This window comes from Vidua chalybeata, chromosome 11 (assembly GCF_026979565.1).
Source record: "Vidua chalybeata isolate OUT-0048 chromosome 11, bVidCha1 merged haplotype, whole genome shotgun sequence".
NCBI classification, from domain to species: Eukaryota; Metazoa; Chordata; class Aves; order Passeriformes; family Viduidae; genus Vidua; species Vidua chalybeata.
This window is the reverse complement of record NC_071540.1, coordinates 14,423,365-14,447,754: the sequence shown is the minus strand read 5'-3', so window position 1 is coordinate 14,447,754 and position 24,390 is coordinate 14,423,365. Positions and strand designations below refer to the sequence as shown.

Below are 24,390 nucleotides of genomic sequence, written 5' to 3'. Positions count from 1 at the left end.
CCCGCCCCGGGCTCTGTCCCGCCCATCCCGGGCCCTGTCCCGCCCCGCCCGGGGCTCTGTCCCGCCCATCCCGGGCCCTGTCCCGCCCGCCCCGGGCTCTGTCCCGCCCATCCCGGGCCCTGTCCCGCCCGCCCCGGGCTCTGTCCCGCCGCTTCCGTCGCGTCACGTCCGCGGGAAGCGAAGCGCGGAGCCGGCGCGGCCATGGCGGTGAGTGCGGGGCCGGGGTTACGGGGCCCGGGACTCCGGGGAGACGCTGACCGCCTCTCTTGGCTCCGCAGCCCAAGGGGAAGGCGGGCACCAAGGGCAAGAAGCAGATCTTCGAGGAGAACCGGGAGACGCTGCGCTTCTACCTCCGCATCATCCTGGGAGCCTCCGTGAGTGCGGCCGGGAGGGCCCGGCGGGGCGCGGGCCGGGGCGGGAGCGGGCAGACAAGGAAAGCTGTGCCGTGCTCTCTCCGCAGGCCGTGTACGCCGTGGTGAACCTGGTCATCTTCTACTCCGCCGCCTCCGCCTGGACGTGGGTAAGCGCCAGGCACCGTCTTTGCCCCGGCGGGGGCACCTGGGCTGGGGTTCGTTTGTAGCCCCCGGCCCCGGGGTCGTGGCCATCGCAGCTGACAGCGGCTTCCCTGTTGCAGGTCGCGTTCATCTTCAGCTTGGTGGTGTATGGCACCAGCTACCGGTCCATGAACTCCATGGCAAAGCCGTCTTTCACAGACGATGGCAGCCTTGCCGACGGGGGAATTGACCTGAATATGGAGCAGGGGATGGCAGAGTGAGTGTCCACACCCGCACGAGTCCAGGTGAGCAGGACCTGCTGCCTGAGCGTGCACACAGAGCTAGGAGAGGCTCCTGAGGAGAAGGCTGGGCCTCAGCTCTCTCCTCAGCTTGCCCACTGGCATGGGCATGAGGGGAGCTGGAAGTTTGGAGCCGTTTTTTCTCAGAGTGTACCTTAACAGCCCTTATTACCTGAACACTTGGCATGGTGTGCCCCAGTCAGGAGCCACGACATGGGTGTGTCAGCCTGGCACGGTCACTGTCTGTAGGGCTGAGCTGTAGAGGTAAGAGATCACAAAGAGTTCAGCAGGAGTAGTTTACAGTCATCTTTCAGTTAACAAACACTGCTGCAGCACACAGTGACAGGTATTTTCCTTTTAAACCAGCACTGCAGGTAATGCTTGACAGAGCAGAAGGGCAATTGCTGCCAGTTACGCCATTCTGGCTGCAAACTGGCCATGTCTTGAAATCCTCCACACACTAAAAATTCCTGCCTCTGTCTCAGCCAGTTCCTGTCACCTCCTCAGCCATTTCTGTCCCCCGTACTTGTGCATTCTTCATGTCCCTCTGAAGACAGCACTGAGTCTCTGCCTGTCCACTGTTCTTGGCACTGCTGTAACTCTCTTTTCCTTGGTGAAGGAATGCCACAGTATTACAGGAAACACAGCAGTAATTCCTGCAAAGCGCTGCTAAATAAAATAAGGAGGCAGCAGTGCTGGTACAGCAGAAATACTTTCTAGATTTACATGTTTTCCAACAGTGAGCCTCAAACTAGTTTCAGAAAACTGCCAGGTAGTTGTGGACACATCAGGCTTTGCTCTTTGTCTTCCCTGCCCTCAGCCTCTGCCTGTTGGTCCAGCCTCTGCTGGGGATCTTCAGCGTGTGCTCAGTGAGGTGCTGGGTTCCTTGGCTCCTTCCTCCCATGTCTTTGGGCTACAGTTCCATGTTTAACTCTGTCCTTCCCTTGCTGCCAGGCTTTTGAAGAAGCACAGTGGGGCCTTGTTTCCAGCAGAGCCCTCTGTGTTGCATCAGGTGTTCTCAGGCTGTCAGGGTCATATATTGATGTATATAGTTTTATTAACGTGAGTTTTGATTTTTGCCTGGGGATGTTATCAGCAGGCAGTGGGGACAAGAACCTGCTGTCTCTGCACAGGATGAGCTCTCATCTTGTGGTGGGGTTGGTGGAATGGTACCTTTTCTGCCTGCAGCAGGAGTGACTCAGATGTCTGGTATAAGAGACTCAGACAAGGTGGCCAGGAGGAGAGGGGGTGTGACCTATGAGCTGGTGCTTTACTCCCTCTTCATCCTATAGTGACTTCATTTCCCTGCTGGTCAGCCAAGTGTTTTGTTCCCATTTTACACTGGTTTGGCTCTCTAGAGTGGAATTGAAAAGTATTTTGAATACCTTTTTAGTGAAACAATGTGGGATAGTCAAAGAGGGAAAATACAAACTTTGATGTTTGGGGTGTGCTCCTGATTGTGGGAGGTGCCTCTTGGAGTTGTGCAAGGCACTGAGGCAGAGTGCCTGATAACTGCCCTGTGTGTGTGTGATGGTGCTGTCAGGGGAAATGACTGACAGGAGGTAGCACAGGGATCCCAGCACCTGCTGTGAAGAGGGGACAGGCACAGCCATAGCACTGCTGCAGTCCTGGATGCAGATGTACTTCCCTTGCTACTGAGGCACAGAGGTTTTTCTGCCTGAGCATTTGGGGTGGGGTTTATCACACATTAAAATGAATTAATGCTTATCTGAGTCATGGGCTATGCAAAACACAGGGGAGGCAGAGCTCTAAAAACAAAACCTTCAGAGCTGAAGTTCCCATCCTTACCCTGTACCTCTAAATTACCTCTCTGGGGATCAGGGAACCACCCTAGGCTAGCAGGTATTTCAGAAAGCAGTGGATATTTCCAGCCCCTTAGCTAAGTGTGCTGCAGCTGATTAATGCTGCTCCTTTGGAGCTGCTTCTGGAACACTGTGGATTTCACGGCATTTCTCTCGTGCTGTCTGTCATTGAAATGGATGCTTTGTGTTGCTCTGGGAGTGGGGAAGGCCCATCTTCATGGTCTGGGAGAGTTGGGTTTGGTGGGAGCTCTGCTTTCACCCCTCTGCGGCCTCTGGTAATGTCAGAGGTCACTGAACCCTTAGTGTCTTGTGCTAGAGCTGTTGATGGTGGATTCTGCAGTGTCTTGAGTAGCTGTTTATGCCATAGCCTTTGTTTTCTTGTCTCCATTCTTGGATGTGACTCAAGGGTTTTTTACTCCAGCAGATGATGATTTAACCAGAGTGAGAGTTGGCCTCTTTTCTAAACCTTCATGGCACTCCCCGAGGCTTGTGTTGAAAAATGAATACCTGTTTTACCTCTCCTGGGTGTCAGATCCCCCAAGGGTGGTGATTGATGTGTGGGCAGCTTATTCCTCTCCTTAGCTGCTCTCAGCTCTGCCTCAGGCTGGTATGGAAGAGCTGGAGTCAGATAAGCAGGAGGGGAGGAGGAGCTGTCTGTTGCTGTAGCTCACCTTGTGGTGTGCTTGTCCTTTAGTGACCCCAAGTGTCTGTCAGCCTGTGAAATGGCACAGGGAAGATTCATGGCTCCCTCCAGCACAGCCAGTCGTGAGGAGTTATACTTTATGGCATTATAGGTGTCAAATCAGTGGCTGCTGCTTCAGCTGTGGGGGTGGGAGGTGGTTTTGTTGCTGATTTCCAACCCCCAGCAATTCCTCAGCTTTCTCAATGTTGTTTTTTCAGAGGGAGACCATCTCTTTAATTCATCAGAGTATTTTGCTGTTGTTGTTTGTTTACTGCTTTGATTCTTCTCGATAACTGTGTGTGGCAAAGCAGGGCTGCAGGGACAGTCCCTGGGTTGGGCAGGGTCACTCCCCTGAGGCAGAGCAGACTGTGCTGGCAGAGGAGCTGCTGTGTTTGGCAGGGGCTGGAATTAAAGCTTAATGCTTTGCTTTTGTTCCCTCAGGCACCTCAAGGATGTGATCCTGCTGACAGCTATAGTCCAAGTGCTGAGCTGCTTCTCGCTCTACGTCTGGTACTTCTGGCTCTTGGTAAGCCCCAGCCCCTGCTGTTTTCCATCTTGCTCTGCCTTGTTGCTTTCTTTCCCTGTCTTCAGGATGCAGGACATTATTTATCCATCTCATTTCAGTGTCATGTTTCAGGCCCAAACTATTTCCTGATATGTTTTTTAATCTCCTTGTCACATCTTATTTAAAATTCAGGCTGCACAAGGCAAAGAAGTCCCAATCCCTCTGGATCAACCATGCAAAAACTAGGCTGGCCTTTGTCTTTCCCTCTGGTCCCGTGAATGGGCAACAAGCAACATGAGGCAGATCAAAGCTGTCTTGGTGCACAGAATCTTTCTGTGTCTGTAACAAATGGTGTTTCATCATGCTTGGCTTTTTGAGCCATTCAGCATGGATCAAGGCTGGGATCTGCTGGACGCTGTGCTTTTGGGTAGACAACATGCTACAGGCTTTCATTCCCCTTAACAAACCAAACTCTTTCTGCTCGTGAAATGTTTGTCATGTGTCTCCAGCTAAAACTGCTTGTGCAGAAGGAGAAAAAAAATCTCCATTTAGTTTAGAAATCCCACATTTGCTTTGAGGATATCCCACAAAGGTACAGAAGGCAATTGTGGGAGCATGGAAAGTTATTCCAGTTTAGTCCTTGATCTCATTTCAGTCCTCACCCACAAATTCCTCTCTAGCTGGCCTGGCAGAGGGCAGCCTAGACTCGGCTGTTCCCTGGAGATCATCTGGACTGCTTTTTTCATAAATTCAAAGAAATGTGGGTGTGTTTTCCGAAGGAAGGAGAGGCGGAATGTCTGGACAGTTGGATCCCTCTGGGTAATTCAGACCTGATGCTGGGATTTCCGTGCATGAAGCCTGATCGCTGTATACGTTCCTCAACCACGGAATGAAATCAGGCCATTTACTTTGGGCGCCTGCCGCTGCCTTTGATTTCCGTGCACCCTGAAATGCCTCTGATCCAGCTGCTTTGTCTCCCTCAGAAGGACCAGCCCTCCTGCCCATAGCACCCCCGTGCCAGCGCTGTCCCAGAGTGACTTTGTGCCACGTGTGTTTTGCAGGCTCCGGGGCGCGCTCTCTACCTGCTGTGGGTGAACATCCTGGGGCCCTGGTTTACAGCCGAGTCCTCGCCCGCTGCTCAGGAGCCGAACGAGAAGAAGCAGCGGCGGCAGGAACGCCGACAGATGAAGCGCTTCTAGCCCTGGCTGGGGATAGATCAACGCCCTCTCCCATCTCCATGCTGTTATTTCATCAGGGATGCGACCAAAACCAATCCAAAACCACCGCAGTAGCTCTGTTGCCCTTTGTCACTGTTGCCATTCTGACAGAAAGGCTGCAAGAGACTTCCCCTGGTTGGGTCTTAGCATGGGCTGAGGCCTTCCTCCTTGGGCTGACAAGGGGGTGATGCTGGGATGTGTGTAAATATCTTTTTAATGCAGCGCTGTATCGCATTCAGCGTTGGGGAGTGCAATGTTGGAGGAAATAGTACATTAAAGAGCAGAGTCTTAATTGAGCATGCTGCCAGTGGGTTTGTGCAGGGGAGCTGTGAAAAGTGCCAGCATGTCCTTGGAGAGCTGGACTAGAAGGGAGCAGAATCCCCAGAGATAAGTGCTTTCCTTTCCCAAGCTTGGTTTGTGCTGCCCTGCCTGCTACAGCCTCTACACCCTGTGAAGAAATTGCAGCTGCCCTGCAGGATCAGGAGTGAGGGACAGCTGGGGATGCTGCAAACAGGGCTTGCAGCCAAACTTGGGAGCTTTTGGGATTGAGCCTGAGCTCTCTGGAGCCACAGATTGGCCTGGGCTACCTTTGCAGGAGCTCAGTGGGAATTAAGACAAGAAGCTGTGGGGTTTGTTTGGTTTGGGTTTTGTTTTGTTTTCTCTTAAGAGGGTACTCCCAGGGGTGCCATGATTGCCCCAGAGCTCATGTGTTAGAGGCCAGGAACAGGGCAGTTTTTACTTCTGCCTGCTTTGATTTGCTGATGTCCCTGTCCAGTATGTTGTATGTCACAATCCATGACCCCTTCCAGCCCCTGACGCACCAGCTCAGACCACGCAGCTTTGCCTGTGCCAGCAAGGGGCACGGTGGGTGTGCACAGTGGTGCCAGCCTGGGTTTTGATGCTATCCACAACCTTTTGCCCACACGTCTTTTCCATTACATCACCTTTATTACACGCTTTTTTCCTAACATCAAGTCCAGTCCCCACCCTGAGCCCTCAAAGCCAGGCAGGGTGGCTGTATTTGGGGTGCAGAGCTGGGCAGAGATTGGTAATGGGGGATTGAAGTCCCTCCTGCTGCTGGTGGGGGACACGAGGGAAGGGGTAGGGAGTGTTAAAGGCATCCATGGGGCGATCTGTGGGTGCAGTCCAGCCCTTATTCCCTGCCAGGCACAGCCCAGAGCCAGCAGCCCTGTCTCTGGCCCCAAGTAGGTGCCTCCACAGTGCTGGGAGCACTGCTGGTACCCTACAGCAATCCCCCCACTGCAACTCCCCCAGCACAGCCTTCTGCACTTGGGGACCAGCACATTGCCCCAACTCTGCCCTCACTCTCCCTGAACCCTCTTCTCTGGCTCCCCAAAGCCACGTGGAGCAGCACAGGCATCCCCAAAATACACAGGGACGATGTAGGGGACACATCAACACAACCACACGGGCCCTCGGCCGCCCTACCCTACACAGCGCTACATGCACAGCGCCCGCCTCGGGCTCTGCCCTCTGCTCCAGCCCCAATAAATACCCAATAAACAGCACCAGTTACACCCTTGGGGTGCTGGTTCAGGGGGTGCCTCTCAGTCAGGCAGCAGCTGCTCCAGCTCTTCCTCGTTCAGGCCATTGGTGGTGACAATGTGATCCAGCTGCTTCATGTACCGCTCCAGATCCTGCATGAAATGGGGGATGCGGGCCTTCTCCAGCACCCCAAATTTCTTCAGCCGATTCACATCTTCATAGGACACCTGGCAGGAAGCACGGAGATGGGGGTCAATCCCCTCCATCCCAAACCCTGGTAGGTGCCATGGGGGGGCTTCTGGTGCCCTTGCAGCCCCCTTGGATCAGTCAAAACATCCCTGCTGCTCATGGGGAAGGCAGTAGGAGAGCTGCTGGGGGTGTGGGATTTGCAAGGATTTGTGGGTTTGGTAATTTTCGGTCACTGCAAGGACAGGTGACAGCAGGACTGTTGTGGCCAAGGGTCAGAAAGGCTTAACCTGCTGGGTTAAGCCTCTTCCCAAAGGTCTCCCACAGCAGATTATGGATTGTCCTGTCCTTCCTTGCATCCTACCCAGCACAGCCTTTCCCTGGTACACAGAGATCCCTGAGCACAGGGAAAGACAAAGAGCTGAAGGGCTGCCAGGCAAGGGCTGGTTTTTGGGAAGCCATGAGATTGAGGGAGCATGTGTGAGCTTTGGGATGGGACGGGATTGTGGGATCAGCCACTCCCTGCCCCACCCTCACCCTGGCTATTACCTTTCCAAGCGCAGCCAGCAGTGGGAAGTCGATGGTCTGCCGATGGCGCAGGATGCGGAGAATCCCATCCAGGTACACCTGGTCCTTACTGAAACAGCCTGGAACAGCAGAAAAGGCCTGGGAGAGGGCTCCTGGCTTCCCACCACCCTCCACTTGCCTGACCACAATAATCAGAATGAGGGCACTGCTCACAAGTGTGCCAGGGCTCAGGACCGCTGGGTCCCAAGGGGTGAGCGCTGGGGAGGCAGCCGGGTGCAGCCAGAGCCACAACCCCAACGGGATACTTCCCTGGCAAGTAATCCCCAAGTAATTTTTTAAAGAGTAAACCACTGCAAGCATCCAAATGTTTCCTCTCTTTTGCCTGCTGCTTCCCCAAGAGCTTGTGCAAGTCACTCCCATGGGACAGGGAGAGTAGTGCTCGATGGGGAGGGATGCAGGGACTGGGTACTGTGGCTATATTGGGAGGAAAGAGTTAAAAGCAAAACACTGATCTGGAGGATTGTAAATTGCTTAAGTGACCTTGCACCTGGGTGTAACTGTTGATAAGCTTGTGAACAGCAGGCTGGTGACCCTCTGATCTTGTGTTCCTCTGCCTGGGTGTTGGGTGTTGCTCTGGGGATCCCCCGGTTAGTGAGGTAATGCAAATAAATTTACTTTTTGTGTTCTAGCCATAAGTTTGTGCCTGTTCTGGCTACCTATGCCAACTCACACTCTACAGGACTGGTGATGCTCAACCTACACAGCAGCAAAACACACCACACTCTGTTTTTTTCTTAAAAAAACAAAAAAGAAATCTATAAAATAAGTAAATAGAATTCTTCCCAAACTCAGTTGCCACCCCACAAGTGGTACCTGGCTGTGAGGTGTCTGTCTGGCCCCGCTTTGCCCGCACACAGTACTCCCACCGGACACCAGCATCCTGGACATACTGCTCCAGGTCCTGGAAGAGGGCAGAGAAGGAGAGGCGGCTGGCCCGCTCGATGGTGTAGTAGAGCAGGGCTGCCCGCCACAGGAAGGGCTGCTTGCGGAACAGGACGCTGTGCAGGCTGGCCAAGCCTTCCTCCGTGGGGTTGGCGGGCTTCAGGCTGTACTGCTTGCGGCCCTCGGAGCTGTGCCAGGGCTGGCGGGTGTTGTTGACCCCCCGGATGTAGTGGGTGCCTGGGGAGAGGGGACAGGAGTGAATGCTCAGAGCATCCCCCAGCTCTGCCCCCACCCACAGCCCCCCCAGCTGACCTATCTCGTGGCGCAGCATCCCCTCCAGCCAGTGCTGCCGCGCTCCGGCCAGGTTGATGGCCAGCGTGGGCCGGCTGTCCTCCACCATCATCACTGCCTGGGACAGGAGGTCATCGGTGAGCTGCACCACCACCTGCAGAAGAAGGAGGAGGCAATGGCCATGAGCAGGGGCTTGGCTCTCAGCAGAGGCTGAGATGGTGGCAGATGGTCAGAAAAATCCACTGACACCACGGTGGCACCGTTTGGCACTGCTGCACCATCACTGGGTTGTGCTGCAGCTCCCCACAAGAATGACAGACAGCAAGAGCCACTGGGGGTGGGGGGGATAATGAGAGGAGAGAGATGATCTCATGCAGGGATGAAGTAGCACCTTTAATCTCTTTACAGCCAACAAAGCTGAGCAGGCACTGTGGGGGAGCAGGCAGCTCCTGGGCAGCCTCCTGCAGCACCCCTCTGGCTCCAGCATCACCTCCCCAGCTTGCTCCATGGGCTCCCCACGCTTTTGTGGCCACACAGGATGGACATCCTCTGGAGACCTGCCTGGTCCCCCTTCTGCATCCCCACTGGCAATGGGATAGGGCAGTAACTTTGGCCATCAAAACAACCCCACTCTGAACACCCAACAGCACCAGCTTTGGAATGGCTCTGCACCCCCACAAGAAACATCTCCTGAGGGATCCAAGGCTCTGGTTCCATTTTCATGGACCCCTCCATGGATTCTCCCATTTGAGGCTTCAAGACATGAGCAGTGAGGACGGTTCCATGTCAGTCCACTCTCACAGGAGGAACTGTGTGTGTTGGCCACAATTCACAGCAGGGATGGGCATCCTTTTCAGGATGAAAACGTGCCTGTTTACTACATGACAATTCTTCTCATATTAAAAAAAAAGAGAGGAGACTGAATTGGTTTGCTTTAAGTCAGATTTATTATTATTATGAAAGCCAAAAGTGCAGCCTAACAGAGTCCACCACTGAGCAAACAAACAGCATAAAATACTTACAGTGCAACTGCTTACCTGGGTTAAAATATACCAGTGTGAAAAGGAATCCCTCCAATGCTGAGCCATGTCAGTTCACCTCTGACTCCTCGTGCAGAACCAGGCATCCAGGTGCAATGGAAAGGAACTCTGGGCAGTGCCAGAGACTACAGCTTCTTGTGCTGCCCACTGCAGCTCTTCTCCTGCTACAAAACCTCATCCTGCTGAGCAGCACCACTTGCCTTGTTTTGGGACCCTCCAGCTTGGCAGATACAACCGGGGCTGCAACTCCAGCCAAAGAGCAGCAGGACCAGATTGCCAGGTCTGTGACCTCTCTCATTCTGAGCAGCATCCCCAGTGCATCCTTGTGGTCCATGGTTTTACTCAGCTTTTGTGAATGCACTGATGGAGAAAGAGCTCATCTCAAGGAATCAAGGGAAGGCTTCTGGCAGTCCCCGTGGCACCGGGGTATGGGTTCCTGTCTCTCCCCAGCAACCTGGCACTGCTCAGGACCTCCAGCACTGAGCAAGCAGCTCAGAGGTAGAGGGAGGCCATCGATGGGATCCCAAGAGACACCAGCCAGCACTGTTTAGGCTGACAACACACAACAACACCAAGGATTGCCATGAAGCACTTACCAGTGGGGCCAGGTGTTTCTCTGCTGCAAGCTGTGAGCCCACTGAAATCCATATGGAAACCTCTGGCAGCATCATGTCTGTCCTAAGTCAGAAGAAAAGCAGAAGAGCTTCAGGATCTGCAGCTTGGACCCCAACAAAGCAGCTTTTGAGGGCACAGATTTAATTACAGCACGAACACTTACCCAGGAGCTCCGCCTGCGGTGCTGGAAAGCAGGATCCTGCCTTTGCTGATCAGTGCTGGGGACAAAGGGCAGCTGCAGAGGCCGCCACCAGCCCGGCCACGCTGCCTGCCAGGACTGCCCGTGGGCAGGGACACACCAGCTGCTCCTGCTCTGGGCTAATGCTACCCCCACACAAGTTTCTTCTCTTTCAAGCAAGCCATCACGATTAGTACGTATCAGGGAAGCAAAGGGCACGGCAGAACAGATAGGGCAAGATGGTGAAAGTCAGGAATCAGAGATACAGGTGCAGGGAGCGAGACACACACCTGAAACCACCCAGTTCCCCGACAGGGTGTGAGATTATCAGTGATGCAGAAGTTTCAACAAGTTTTGGTCTTGTACAGAGAGCAAGTTCTGCCAATGTTGCTGCATAGAGAGCAGGTGAAACCCTTTTCGCTTCCCTATCCCAGACACATCCAGCAAAATTTCCATTGGACAGAAAGGAACAAACCAATGCTTTCATTGTTTCCAAAGCACTTATCAAAAGCCCCAGATAAAACAACCACACCGATGTGCAAACAGTGACTGAACTCTGCGTTGCCTTGAATCACAGAATGTCCTGAGCTGGAAGGGACCCACAGGGTTCATTGAGTCCAACACCTAATAGCTCTGAGCACAGGGACAATTACAGAGGGTTGGAAGGGAGCCAGTTGTACACCAATACGTAAGAAAATCAATGGCTTTCTGCCCAGCCAGGGCTCAATTAATGGAGAAGAGAGTAGCTGAATTTAATCAATTAATAAACCTGAGAGATAGAGCTCAACTAGCAAGTTGTAAGTGCAGGTGTGTAAGACTGGCAGCTGCTTGGCTGGGTGTTGGGACTGGCTCTGGGCACTCAAAGGCAGATGAATTATAGAGAAACATCTGCAGAAATCTGTTCTGTTCCAAGCAAAGGCTTAGAAGGACCAAGGTGCCAAATCCACATCCCAGGAACACCCTCAGGAAGCATCAGGGCAAAACAAGGGTGTGGACCTCAGGGGACCACTCATTCCTGCTCTGCCTGCATGGAATGCACTGGGTACCACTGGGCCAGGTGATATTTAGAGAAATGCTCACCAATAATCCTCTTTGGAGACAGAGCTGAAAAATCAGAGGTTGGAAATAGAGTCTGGCCAAGAAGCAGTGGTGAAGAAGCCTCCACACCAGCCAGCACTGCACAGTCCCTGCCCTGCAGCCAACAGCCCCAGGGAGCCCTGCAAGCCAACCCACGCAAAGACAGGTCCAGAAATCCTTCTCAGACATTGAACCCAGGATGATGGAAGTGTTTTGCCCACACCTTGCTGAAGGAAGGGATTAAAAAAGCTCCTTAATGGCAGCTGTGGGATGCTCCATGCTGGATGCTGCAGGGAGTGCAGAGAAACCAGGTTAGGAGAGGTTGAACTTCTCCCCTTGCTCCATCCCACATGGCTACTGTTGTATCTTAACCACAAATTTCCCAGCCTTAAAACCCAAGCCTGGGGTTTCAAAGCACCATAACCTGCATGTCCTGCAGGACAGCAGGAAATCTCTTTCCCTGGCTTTGCTTTTGGACATGTGGGTTAAAGGCAGCTGTCGAAGAAGTCTGCCCTCCCACTGCCAACAGCAAGAGACACCTTCCCAACAGTAATTGCTGCCTCATGCACGCAGCAAATGGCTCCTGGCATGGCCATGCAGACAAGCAGCAGCTGCTCCTTCTTTCTCAAGCACAGAAGGGAGATACACATGGAAAACATCACAGGAAGTTTGTGGGGAACCAGCACCCAAGTCCTAAAGCTGGGGTATGGTGAAGCTGGAGGTGAAAGGACACCACTTCTCAGCACAGAAAAGTTTCCTCTTTGTAACCAAAACATTTCTTAATTGGAGTCCTTTTTATCAAAAAATAAATATTTTGCTGTGTTTTACAAGTGATAAAGCAGAGACACGGATTACCTCTCCCACACAGCCTTCCTTCTGCATGTACTTTCGGATCACGGACCAGATCTGGCACTTGCTCAGCAGCCTCCCACCCGTGGCCACCTCGAAGCTCTCGTAGGTGCCGTACTTCTCCAGGACAGTACGGATGATCCTGATGGCCTGTGGCACACAGAAAGCACAAATATAAGCACGAACACCTCCCTGCTTACAAAGCCTAAAATCCCACATGCAACAAACCCAGTGAAGGTAACCCCCGATTAATGCCGATAAAATATGATGTGGTTCTGCACGATCTAAAAAACCAAGGAGACTGAGCTGGCTGGAAGTGGCTACCAGGACAGACAGACACTTCACACAATCAGCATGACCCACAGCATATTCCTTCTGCTTTTTACCACCCTTGTGGGCATCTCTTGCAGAAATGGGGCAAAGCAGAAGTGAAACTGCATCGTCGCAGCATGCTTAAATCCATGATTATTTACAATCTTTTCAGCTTTAAGTTCTCCTTGCAAACTCCAGTGCTTGCACAAAGATCTCCAGCTTCTGAGCTTGCTTTTTACTCCCAGAGTTTCTTACAACAGGGCTGAATTCCAAGCTCAGCAGTGAGGCTGTGCATCACCCTCTGCAGTGATGCTGCTTCAAACAGTGTCTCAGCACCACCAGCCTGCTGTACACCTTCTAATAAAAGCACCACGTGCTCCGTTATTCACATTAACATTTATGGAGCATCTATAAAATATGAACATTTATTAGCACATTTCCTCCCCAAAAAGTGTGCTTCCATTGCAGACATTTTCAAGCAATTATTTTCTCCAGTCATTGGAATATATATTAATATATTAATATTGTATTAGTACATATTCCAAAGCAGATGACTTTCAACCAATTCTGGAGTTTTTCCAGCAGTTTTATTGCATCTGCAAACCTGACTGGGCTGCTGCCAAGCTTCCCAGCCCCAGACCACTTGTTGTCCCTCCCTAGTCCCTAAGGTTACCCAGGATCAGGAGATGGGTGCTCACCACCAGTACTGGTGCTCAAATCATCCAACACCCCATAAGACAAGAGGAAATGGCTCAAGTTGTGCCAGGGGAGGTTTAGGTCGGATAGCAGAAAAAATTTCTTCATGGAAAGGGTTGTCAAGCATTGAAACAGGCTGCCCAGGGCAGAGGTGGAGTCACCGTCCATGGAAGCATTTAAAAGATGTAGATGTGGCACTTGGGGACGTGGCTTAGTGGTGGGATTGGCAGTGCTTAAGTAACAGCTGGACTTGATCTTAAGAGTCTTATCCCACATAAACAATTCTATGTTCCTAAGAGGGGCTTTAGGTCTGCATCTGGTGAGCAACCTCCTCTATCCCTGCAGAAGGTCCTGATTTTCTTTCCCTGGGCAGTTTTCACAGCTGGGTTTTATTCTCAAGTCACTTACTGTGTCTTTCCAGGAGAAGCTGTGCACAGTTTTTCTGCTGTCAGTTTTGTTTTCTGGGGTGTTGGGGTGGAGGTATTTGGGTTTTTTTGCTTTGTTTGCTGAACAATCAGAATAATTTTTACAGCACTGCAAGGTACCTTCAGCTGACCACTGCAGAAAAATAACCTTTCATCCTCCCACCTCTGCTCAGCCACTTGCTCTTTCTCCTCCCAGGGGACCCAAATCACTGAGCCAAGAGAAACCCAGCACAGCTGGTGCCCAGGAGTAAGACAACCAGAGAGCTCTTTCCCGACCTTCAGAGCACATTCTGGTGAGCAAAATTCCTGAGATTCCAATGTTCTGAGCATCCCCAGATCATGCACCCAACATATGCAGTGGGACAACAAATCCTCCAGCTCTGTGCTGGTTTGCCACTCAAATTCACGTGGCAAACCAGGGATGTGATCTCCAGGGTGATGAGCCTCCACAGGGCTGGAAGAATCCTCTTGTCTTATTTAAGTTTTCTATTAAGAAAATAAAATAACCCCCCAGGCACATCCAGAGCAGCTGGAAGCAGGGAGCTGGTGTTGGTTTGTCTGCACATGTCCAAGGATCCTGACTTAGCAAAATGTCTTATTTATTTAATCTCCATGATTAATGAAAGTCTTTGAAAATAAAAGCAGTTTATAGCTAAGAGTTAGCTGCCAATGAAAAATGCTTCTCAAAATAAGAGAGACTGGAAGGAGGTTACTGCAGGGTAAGAGCAGAGGAACAGTGCCATGAATGCTGTCCCATCCCAGCGCCACCAGAAAACCTGGAGAAACATTGGCAGAAACACTCAATACTTAGTATCTCTTGCAAAAGCTTCCAGGATCCACAGTGGTTACAAACCTTAATTCCATTCATTCAAAGCACTGCCTGGACAAAAATAATCTCAATTATTCATCTTTTACTCTGCTGCAAGCCAACTGCACCAAAGGAAAAAGCACGGGGTGAAAGAGCTCTGAGCAGCTCATTTTCCTGCACGACTCAGGGAATAAAATACAGGAGGGAAATGCCGAAAGCTGGCGAGGTCCTTGCAGGCGTCAGAGTGTCTCCCCTGCAAGAGCCTCGCTGGCACCAGTTTATCTGGGGCAGAGGTATGGCACACACTGGGAATGACAAACTGCTTAGAAAGCTGTTTACAGAAAGGGCCTGAATCATCTGGACAATAATCCAGGCAGAGACATGGGCAGGGATGCGGGAAAAGGTAAACATTCCAAAACCAAGAAATAAATCAGTGAAGATGTTGTTATTTGAATAAGTAACTCCTGACGGAGAGGTGCAAAGAAACACCTCTGGTGTGCCAGCCTGAATTTGGGATAAGAGGGAGTTTTTATCTGCTCACTTGTTCACGTGGCAGAAAGGATGCTCTTCCTAGAGGCAGGATGCTCACTCCCAGGTGCAAACTGGTTTTGGGACACAGCCAGGCTCTCAGCTCCAAGCACAGGGTGAAGGGACAGAGCAGCCCTACTCCTGCATCCACAAAAGGCTTGTTTGTCGGCACAGCACCCTGGAAGCACACTCCTGCCTCTTTTCACCTGTTGAATGACCAGGAGCTGTTTTCTCAGTGCCATCCCCATGGCAGAGAGCAACTCAGAAATGTTTTAGTAGTGTATAAGCCATGGAAACTATTAAGCAAAATAATACAGACTCCTTAAGTGGAGTCTTCACCAATTAATATCATTACTGGCCATGTTTGCTGATGCCTTAAGGATGTTGCTGCACTGGACAACCTTTAGGCCTTCCAGAAAACAAGCCAGACTTAACCACCAGATAGTTCAGGCTAAGGGCCATTTCCCATGCTGTCACCCATGTGCTCCAGCTCCTCTGCTGTTAGTTCCACAGCAACAAATGCAAAAGCATACCAGCAAGGTGTCCCTGATAAAGCACAGCTCCCAGCATAAGCAGGAGCCAGTTTGATCATAGAAAGACAGACTGGATTGGGTGGAAAGGGACATTTAAGATCATTTAGTTCCAATCCTCCTCCATGGGCCGGAACACCTTCCACTAGACCAGGCTGCTCAAAGCCCCATCCAACCTGGCATCACCGAGCACCAGCATGACCCATGTCACCATGGAGCACGTAGCATTCCTGCAGTAGGTGAGGTAACTAAAACCTGAGGTTTAAGAAATCACAGGGTGAGTGTAATGAAGGCAGGACACAAAAGGTGCTAAGGGGAGAGTGATCAGGCACCAGCTGGGAAGGAAAGAAGGCAAGGTTTCACATGGACCAGGGAGAATGGTGTTAAGTTGACTGAGGGTGGTTTTAAGCTGGACATTAGGAATAAATTCTCCCTCTGAAGGTGATGAGGCACTGGCACAGGTTGCCCTGAGAAGCTGTGGCTGCTCCATGCCTGGAAATGTTCAAGGCCAGGTTGGATGGGACTTGGAGCAACCGATCTGGTGGAAGATGTCACTGTCCATGGCAGGGTGTGTGGGCTAATTAGAGGGTCTTTAAAACCCCTTCTAACCCAAACCATTCCTGAATTCTATGACTATGGACCATCTCCTGGCCAGCCCCACCGCGGAGCAGTCCCACCAGGATACATCCCACACCCTCGCACCGGCCCACGACGAGCTGGTCCCTCCATTCTCCTCCTCCTCCTTCCAGGCCGAGCATCCTTCCCCGGCCCCGCCTCACCTGAGCCACGAAGCGGTCGGAGGCGGCCCCGTACTTGTCCAGGACGGCGGCGGGCACCGGCTCGGCGTACTCGAACTGCGGGTCGTAGGCGAAGCTGGCGCGGAAGAACCGCTCCCGCTCCGCCTCCACGTTCCGCGGCCGCAGCGCCACGAGCAGGCAGGGGCTGCGCCGCCCGCCGCCCTCCTCCCCGCGGCCCCGCGCGATGTGCGGCAGCGAGGCGGCGGCCCGCAGCCCCCCGCGCCCCGCCGCGCCCTCGCTCCGCCGCGGCCCGGCCCCGGTTTCGGAGAGGCGGCGGGTTCCCCGCGGGCAGCGCGGCGCGGGGGGCGGCGGCGGGGACGGGCAGGGGCAGAGCGGCGCGCCATGGCCCGGCCCGCCGGCCGCCCCCGAGCCCATGGCCCCCGAGCCCATCGGCCCCGAGCCCGCGGCCTCCAGCGCGGCGGCACCGGGCCGGCACCGGGGCTGCGCCGGCTCCGCGCCCCGCCCCGCCCCGAGCACGCGCCGCCGCCCGCCAATCGGCGCCGCGCCCGGCGCGCCGCAGCCAATGGGAGAGGAGCGCAGAGGGAGAGCCCCGCCCCGCCCCGCCCCGCGGCGGCGGAGCCGGGCCCGGCCCCGAGCGCTGCGCTCCGCCAGCCCCGGGAGCAGCCCCAGCCCCGACAGCTCCGCCAGCCCCGGGAGCAGCCCCAGCCCCGGGAGCAGCCCCAGCCCCAGGAGCTCCGCCAGCCCCGGCAGCTCCGCCAGCCCCGGGAGCAGCCCCAGCCCCGACAGCTCCGCCAGCCCCGGGAGCAGCCCCAGCCCCGGGAGCATCCCCAGCCCCGGGAGCAGCCCCAGCCCCGACAGCTCCGCCAGCCCCGGGAGCAGCCCCAGCCCCGGGAGCAGCCCCAGCCCCGGGAGCTCCGCCAGCCCCGGGAGCAGCCCCAGCCCCGGGAGCAGCCCCAGCCCCGACAGCTCCGCCAGCCCCGGGAGCAGCCCCAGCCCCGGCAGCTCCGCCAGCCCCGGCAGCTCCGCCAGCCCCGGGAGCAGCCCCAGCCCCGGCAGTATCGCCAGGCCCGAGGCACAGCCGGTCCCGGTTGCACCGCTTGTCCCGGCTGCATTGCTGCCTCGGGTGCGTGGCCAACCCCAGCTGTGTCACCACATTTGTATTGCCACCCCTGGCTGCATTCCCACCCTGTTTGCATCTCCAGCCTTGGCTGCATCGCCACCCCCAGTTGTGTCACCTACCCCAGCTGCATCACCAGTCCCAGCTGCATTTCCAAGGCCAGTTATATTTCCATCCCAGTTGCTCTGGCAGCACCAGTTGCATCATGCCCCAGTAGCACCACCAACCCTGGTTATGTCACCAACCCCAACCACATTGTCACCTGCATCATGTTGCCAGTCCTGGTCGCTTCACCAACCCCAGCTGCCTTGTGGTTTTTCCCAAAGCCCTTTCTCCTGGAGTGCCTGCAGGCAGCAAGCACCTCACTTTCTGGTTATGGCTGGCTTCACCATCCGGCTCTGAAGGACAAGGCAGGCTCAGCATATAGAAGCAAAATATGTTTATTATTTTGTAAATCTGCTGATTTTGAGTTGGTCTTGCCCGAGCAGCCTAGCTTGCTCCTCTGTAAGCCATACCTACTGTGCTACCCCCATGCTACCTCTGTGACCACCTGGTAAGTCAGAGCCTGCTCTTCTTATGTGAGTTGCTCTGTCCCAAGTGAGCAGAAGCTACAGCACCACAGGTCCACAGCCTCTAAAGTGCCTAAAAATGGCTTGCTAGCAACAAGGGCTTGTGTGTACACTGGAATTCACAAGTGTGATGTTAATGAGCTGGCAGCATGGTTAATTATCCACCCGCTGGTGGGAAGTGACAAGCCTCTGAAGTAAAATTAATCACCATTCCCAGAAGAAGAACCAATCAGTGTGGAAGTGGGTGCCAGCCCATCCACCCGAGCTGTTGGTCTTGCTCACTTTCCTTCCAAACCCAGCTCCAAGTCCTTTGCTCCCCTGCACGGCACTTTGTGGCGCCTACCATCATGGAGGGAAGCTGGCCCTCCCTCCTTTCAGTTCTTATTAGGCTCCTTACGGACCTTGTGTTCACGTAGGATCTTCCCCAACTTCCCAGCCTCTAGGCTGGATCTCGCCTGCCCTGGCTCCCCCTGCTCCTCTTTGCTCCCCAGCAGGATTTCGTTGATATAACTGAGTGTCAGGTTGCTGAAGACCATGTTGAAGTGGTGGGCACCTCGCAGCTCCTGGACGTACACCTTCTGCTTTTGCTGGTCACGCCATCGCTTGCACAGCTCCAAGCTGCGTGTGTTGACACTGTCGTCCCCGTCACCATAAATTATGTTCACAGGGTCCTCATAAGGGAAACGCTCATCATAAATGTAAGTCTCTGCAGTGGGGAAGCCTGTGCCATAGAGGCAATACGTGTCCACCCCAGGAGGGGGCAAATCCTTCAACAAGTCCTTCATGTCCTCCCACATGTACCAGCCATCCTCCAGGTTGACGTCGGCGAAGAAGCGCTGGTAGTCGCGGTAGGTGTAGTTGTAGGAGGGTGTGGAGATGAAAACGTGGCTCTCGGGCCAGGCCAGGGTCGTGGGGAACATCCAGGGGCTGGTGGTGGTCATGCGCTGCTCTTCACGGAGCTTGATGTTGGACATGAGTGGGATGCCCTGCTCGTCACCTGCGGGACACGCAAGGGCTCATCACAAATGGCACCACAATGTCCCCACACAGACGGAGCCTTTGGGCAGCTGGGCTGGGATCAGTGCTCCCCACAGTGACTCACCACTGTCCCCTGGCCTTCTCCAGCTCAGCTCTTCCCCTGCCCATAACCTTACGTCCTCTCCTTACCCCGCTGTCTGCAGATATCCAGAACAGCCTTCCAAACACTTCTCTCCACATCTCTAGCTGCTCAAAGGGCCTGAGTGGAGACAAACCTGGATGTGTGATGGCACAGACCAACCCAGCCCGGAACTTTCCCTGCAACCCTGGCACCGCCACACCTGCCTGCAGGGACAGGAGTAAGCAGTAATAAGTTGCCAACTTGCATGTTTCCTTCAAGCCTCGATAGTTTTTGGTATGTCTGGAGTCCTAAGACCATGGAATGACCGCAGATGACCTTAAAAATATCTCTGGCTCTTGTGGCAACAGAGAAAAATATTAGCAGGTGACTTAAGGGTGATGCAAGGGGCCAGATGTTAAAACCTTCAAGCACATGATTTTTAATCTCATGCATTTTTGGACTTGTGACTTGTAGATATTCTGGGCTGTCAGCATTAGGCAAGTGATTGTGACTTTTTAGGCTGCAAAGAGGCTAAACAGGAACTGGGTCCCCCGCCTCTTTCACCACTGTGCCCTTTCCCTGCCCACCACCACCCTTCCATTTCTACAGGAGGGAAAGAAAACAAAGAGGTGGCTGCATGCCAGGAGTCACCCACCGGATGCCAGGATACGCAGGGGCTTGACGGAGCCTCCCCAGGGGGCACCCAGGGAAATGAACCCCCCAATGTACTGATCTTTCCAGGCTTGTGTCTGCTGCAGCAGGAAGTAGAGGACGTGCAGGTTGCCCATGCTGTGTGCGATGAGGAAGACAGGTCTCTGGTACTCATCGTGCATCTCCTCGATCAGCGCCTTCAGGTTCTGGAAGTATTCGGGCTGCTCCTCTGCGGACAAGAGGGGAGCATGATGGCATGAGGGTTATCCTGCTTCCCTCTGTGCATGGGGGGCCTGGCCATAACCCCCAGACTTACGGGGTCCAACCCTCCAGTCGTAGGGGGCTGCCCGAACCGTCTGGTCCCTCACGTAGCCGTTGTTCACCAGGTTCTGCACCATGGTGTGCAGGTACCCTGTGGGCAGAGGGGACAAGTGGGAATTAGGTCTGTGGTCTTCTCTCATCAAGCTTTTTCCCTTCTGGTCCTGGTCATGGTCAAAATGTTCCCTGGTAAGCCCTGTAGCCCTCCAGCCAGACGCAGTGACTCTGTGCATGCCATTGAGTCCTGGGGTCAAGGATGGGGTGCTCCCTGCCAGCACTCAACTGGCGTGTGTCCCCCAGGCTAATGTCCCTCAGTCCCAGTGCCCTGGGCTCTCTGCAGAACCAGTCCCTGCTGGAGACACGGGGACACCTCCCCCTTTGCAGGGAGCACGTGGGATCCCCAGACACCCTGGCCTCTCCTCCTCTCACCTGCCAGCTTGCTCTTATCCAGGTATTCCACAGAATAGGTCTTGCCAAAGCCAGGAACACGGATGTGCACCCCTGGGGCATTGGACATTTTCCGAGAGGTTCGGTTGTACACCACCCTGTGGGGACAGGACAGGAGGTGGCAGAAGAGCCATGTCCCCATGGAGAACACAGGGCTGGGATGGAGATCACTGGGTAGCAGCTTGGACCTGGCTGTTTCCGAGCCTTGTGTGGATGTGAGGTGCACTGGAGCCCAGCCAGAGTCCATTCTGCTCTCCTGGCATCCTGGGACAGGAGGCTCTGATGGAACCAGCTGCCACAGCCCCCTCACCCTACAGCCCCAGGCAGGGTGGCAGCATCTCCAGTGGGTGCTCAGGGTGGTCTGGCTGGGCTTGAGCACATGGCAAGGATTTGGGAAAGGGACAGATGCTCAGAGCAGTAGCCAGTCACTTGTGTTCCCAAACAATCCCATGGTCCTCCCATTTTTTTTTTTCCCTGTGTGCTAGATAATAGCCACGGGGAGGAGAGGGGAGGGAGATCCTTGGTAGGTCATTTCCCCAGGGAGCTCCCAGGGTAGAGTTGGATGGTACCTGGTGTTATCGATCCAGCAGTCAACTCCCACTGGCAGGAACGTGTTGAGGTTGAGCCAGATGGTGAAATAATCCTCTGTTTTGCGGTAGCACATCCAGTTCACCACATCTGGCTTGTCCAGCTTTGCTTCCAGCTGGTTCCCAAGACACCCGGGCACTGGAGGCACCACAGAGGGAGAGCAGAGCCAGTTACAAACCCTATCCCACTGACCCTGTGGGGCTGCCCAACCTGGTGCTTACCCCACCCCCAGGCAGTGCTCCCCTGGGGTTGCCTGGGGATGGCTGGGCACCTGCTGGAGCAGCATCCCTGGAGAACAACCTGCTCCTCACAGGAGAGAGGGTGCTTGGAGCTGAGATGCTGGGTGAGCATGAAAACAGTGCTAAAATTCATCCTTGGGAACCCCTAGAGCTGCATTTCCATGGGATGACTCCCAGAGCTGTCACCCTTGGCTCAAACATGTGAGTCCCCAGCAGCACAAAGTATCCCACATTGCTCCCCCTCCCTGGATGGGTTCCCACCTTTCTCTCCTTGCTGCAGCCTGGGGGAAGAAATTGGTGCTGCTTGGGGCTGCCCATTCCTAATGCAGTCCTGACAGCTTGCTGGGAGTAGTGGTCCGTTCAGGGATGCAGAGCTCCCAGGGAGAGTTTCCTGAACTTTAAACCCTCCATACAGGCTGAACAAGGTCTCTGAAGTGGTTCAGTGCTGAGTGGAACTGACCTCTGCGGAAATTCAGTGGGAATGGTGTGTGCAGGAAACACAGCATAGCTTTAAGCAAGTTAATTTTTGTGCCCTGGCCAGCCTCAGTGGAAGGTGACAGTCACCAGGGTGTTTGGTCTGCCTGTGGGAGCATCAGTGTGGTCCCCAGCAGGGATGGGACACCCGTCCTGCTGCTGCCCTGAGAGATGTGCCTGTGCTGGGATCAGACACCACGGACAGCTTTCCCAGGCGTGTGCAGGAGCCAAGAGCCAGCTCCTGGTGCCAGCACTGACTGTGACAGTAAGGACAAGAGGTGAATGACTGCAGGGGACAGTGAACCTGGTGGAATGGGAGCACCAGGTGACAAATCCCAAGGCCCCAGCAGGTCCAAGGACTTGCCTGCAATACATGGCTGGGGCTGGTGTGGACCTTCAATGCCCTGTGCCATGCAAGAGGGGAAGATGTAGCAGCTACTTTCCTCAACCTGCCTCACAGCTCCTTCATGCCTGTGGCACGTCCCTAGGGGTGCAGGGAGGGTCTAATACTGTCTTCAAAGCACCTGGGTGGGGATCAGACAGGTGTAGGGGAGCCCTGGTAGGGAGTGGGCAGAAAGGATGGTCAGCAAGAGGAACAGGATCATGAGCTGCTCTAATGGCTCCTGAAGGTGCACAGCCAGCACCCCCCTGCCCCTGGCACACAGCTCTGAGCTCTGCCTCCCCTCCCAGAGGACATTAGGTAATTATTAAGGGAGTTCTGTGAGGGCAGAGGGGTTATCAGTGGTCCCAAGGGCACTGGGGGTTTCCGGGACGCCCGGCCCAGGGGGATGGGTTGATTGCGGATGCCGAGCAGAATGAGGGGCAGCCAAGTGGCACAAGGGGCATCCGGGTCTGGCTGGACGTGGGACACGGCCTGAGGCTGGAACCGGGGACAAAAGGAGATGCTCCGACTGTCACAGGTAATCCTGAAAAGAGGCACGTGGTGACAGTGAGCCGGGTCTTCTGACCACCCCAGGACATGGAGGCCTGCACCCCCTGATGCCCCTGGGAAGAGAGTTTACAGGGTCAGCCCTTGGCATTGGAGCGGGGAGGGATCTTCTGCTTTTTCTCTTCTCTATTTTTAAGGGGAAACTCATCATGATTCGAGAAAAGGGAGGAAAACCCCAGCTCTGCTCAGCAGAGTTTTCTTGGCAAAACCTGAGCTCAAGTGCCTGGTGATGGCACTGGGGCAGAGGAAGGCAGAACCATGCAGCACAGAGGCACCTGCTGGTGGTGGCTGCTTCCACCTTTTTGAGATGATGCCCCCTCATCTCCTTTAATCTCCCTGTGCCCCTCTCCTGCTTGCCCTCAGTCAGAGCTGGCATTGGATGGGATGAGAGATGGATCCTCTTTTGCAGCAGCAGAGGATGACTTAGCCATCTCCCGGGAGTGGGAGAAGACACAGGATGGGGTGGGCTTCAGGAAAGTGAGAGGTGGTGGATCCACCCCCGGCACCAATGGCAGCTTGTTTGGGAAGTGGCAGAAGAGGTTGTGCTGCAGCCCCTGTCCCTCTGCCAGCAGGGTTCCCCAGACACAAACAAGCCCTAAAACACTCCATGGGCCAGGTGTGAGATATCAGAGACCCATTTGCTTTCTAGGGTGCCCAGTCTATCCCCTCAGCTCCAAAAAGCTCTACCTGGGCATGGCCAGCCCTCTGTCCCTATCCTGGTGAATGGGAGGGGACTGAGGAGCTGTGTGACACCCTCACTTGATGGCTCCAATCCAGACAGCCAAGACCCATCGCAGCCAGAACCCACTGAGCCACAGGACCCCAGCCTCACTGCCTGCTTTGGGGGCTGCGTGGCAGCCAGAGCTCCCCCCCACAGCCCGCACGGTGCCCGCTGGCGCGACCTTACCGAGTACCACGGGCGGCGTGCTGTTTGTCGGGGGAGCTTCTGGGGTGGTGGTGGGTGGGAAGAGGACATTGAAGAGCCAGAACTGGGACGTGGGCTGCAGGAGCAGCGACAACGTCAGCAACGCAGCCCCGGCGCCGCTGCTCCCCATGGCAGGCTCGGCCGGGATCCTCCGCACGGCTCCAAGCCAAACAGCCTTTTATAATTTTAACGCAGGTCCAGCCAAGAGGCACCCGGGCTGCAGGGGAGGGGAGAGCTGCAAGGGGCTGGCCATGAGGAGGAGGAGGGACGGGGAGGGACGAAGGACTGGCCTTATGGACAAGCCGTGGCCTGTCAAAACCAGTCCAGCAGTGCCAGGGGGTTCTTAGGGCCCCGAGAGCCCTGCTCAGGGGTGCTGCACGTTGAGCAGCTTCCCAGTGCCTCAGTGTCCCTTTGCCATGTTCTGGGGAGGTGGCTGCCACGTTCTCACCCCTGTGTGGTTCTCTAGGGGTAATGCCCCAGGGCTGCCCAGAGCTGCTCACTCCCTGCCTCAGTGAACACAGCCCCTCTCCACTCCTCCTGCCCCTGGCAGAGGATGCTGGTGCTGCCAGCGTGGCCAGATGGCCCCAGGTACCTGGGAGAAGATGGAGGGGTTGGGATAGGAAAAGAACACTTCTGGGCAGCTCCTTGTGCCACATGGCAACACCACATTCCCCAGTGCCATCCTGGGCACTGCCTCTGCCCCATGAAGCACCCTCCCAGTATCC

General features: G+C 54.7%; 3 protein-coding genes across 3 annotated transcripts; 1 reads left to right on the top strand and 2 right to left on the bottom strand.

Moving 5' to 3' along the window:
* Positions 1-9: 9 nt before the first annotated feature.
* TMEM208 (transmembrane protein 208) lies at positions 10-5,316 on the top strand. The gene is made up of 6 exons (XM_053952829.1): positions 10-207; positions 279-374; positions 461-520; positions 635-771; positions 3,740-3,824; positions 4,865-5,316. Exons 1-6 carry the CDS (start codon positions 202-204, stop codon positions 5,000-5,002), a joined length of 522 nt encoding a protein of 173 aa, XP_053808804.1. The 5' UTR covers positions 10-201; the 3' UTR covers positions 5,003-5,316.
* A 632-nt stretch (positions 5,317-5,948) lies between these two features.
* MATCAP1 (microtubule associated tyrosine carboxypeptidase 1) lies at positions 5,949-16,703 on the bottom strand. The gene is made up of 6 exons (XM_053952828.1): positions 16,311-16,703; positions 12,239-12,382; positions 8,495-8,627; positions 8,114-8,419; positions 7,262-7,359; positions 5,949-6,753 (listed from the first exon to the last, which is right to left on the bottom strand). The coding sequence occupies exons 1-6, from the start codon at positions 16,701-16,703 to the stop codon at positions 6,589-6,591; spliced, it is 1,239 nt and encodes a 412-aa protein (XP_053808803.1). The 3' UTR covers positions 5,949-6,588.
* A 1,127-nt stretch (positions 16,704-17,830) lies between these two features.
* LCAT (lecithin-cholesterol acyltransferase) lies at positions 17,831-23,852 on the bottom strand. Its single transcript, XM_053953230.1, has 6 exons — positions 23,648-23,852; positions 21,060-21,216; positions 20,473-20,588; positions 20,042-20,137; positions 19,730-19,954; positions 17,831-18,972 (listed from the first exon to the last, which is right to left on the bottom strand). Exons 1-6 carry the CDS (start codon positions 23,793-23,795, stop codon positions 18,350-18,352), a joined length of 1,365 nt encoding a protein of 454 aa, XP_053809205.1. The 5' UTR covers positions 23,796-23,852; the 3' UTR covers positions 17,831-18,349.
* Between the last annotated feature and the right edge of the window lie 538 nt (positions 23,853-24,390).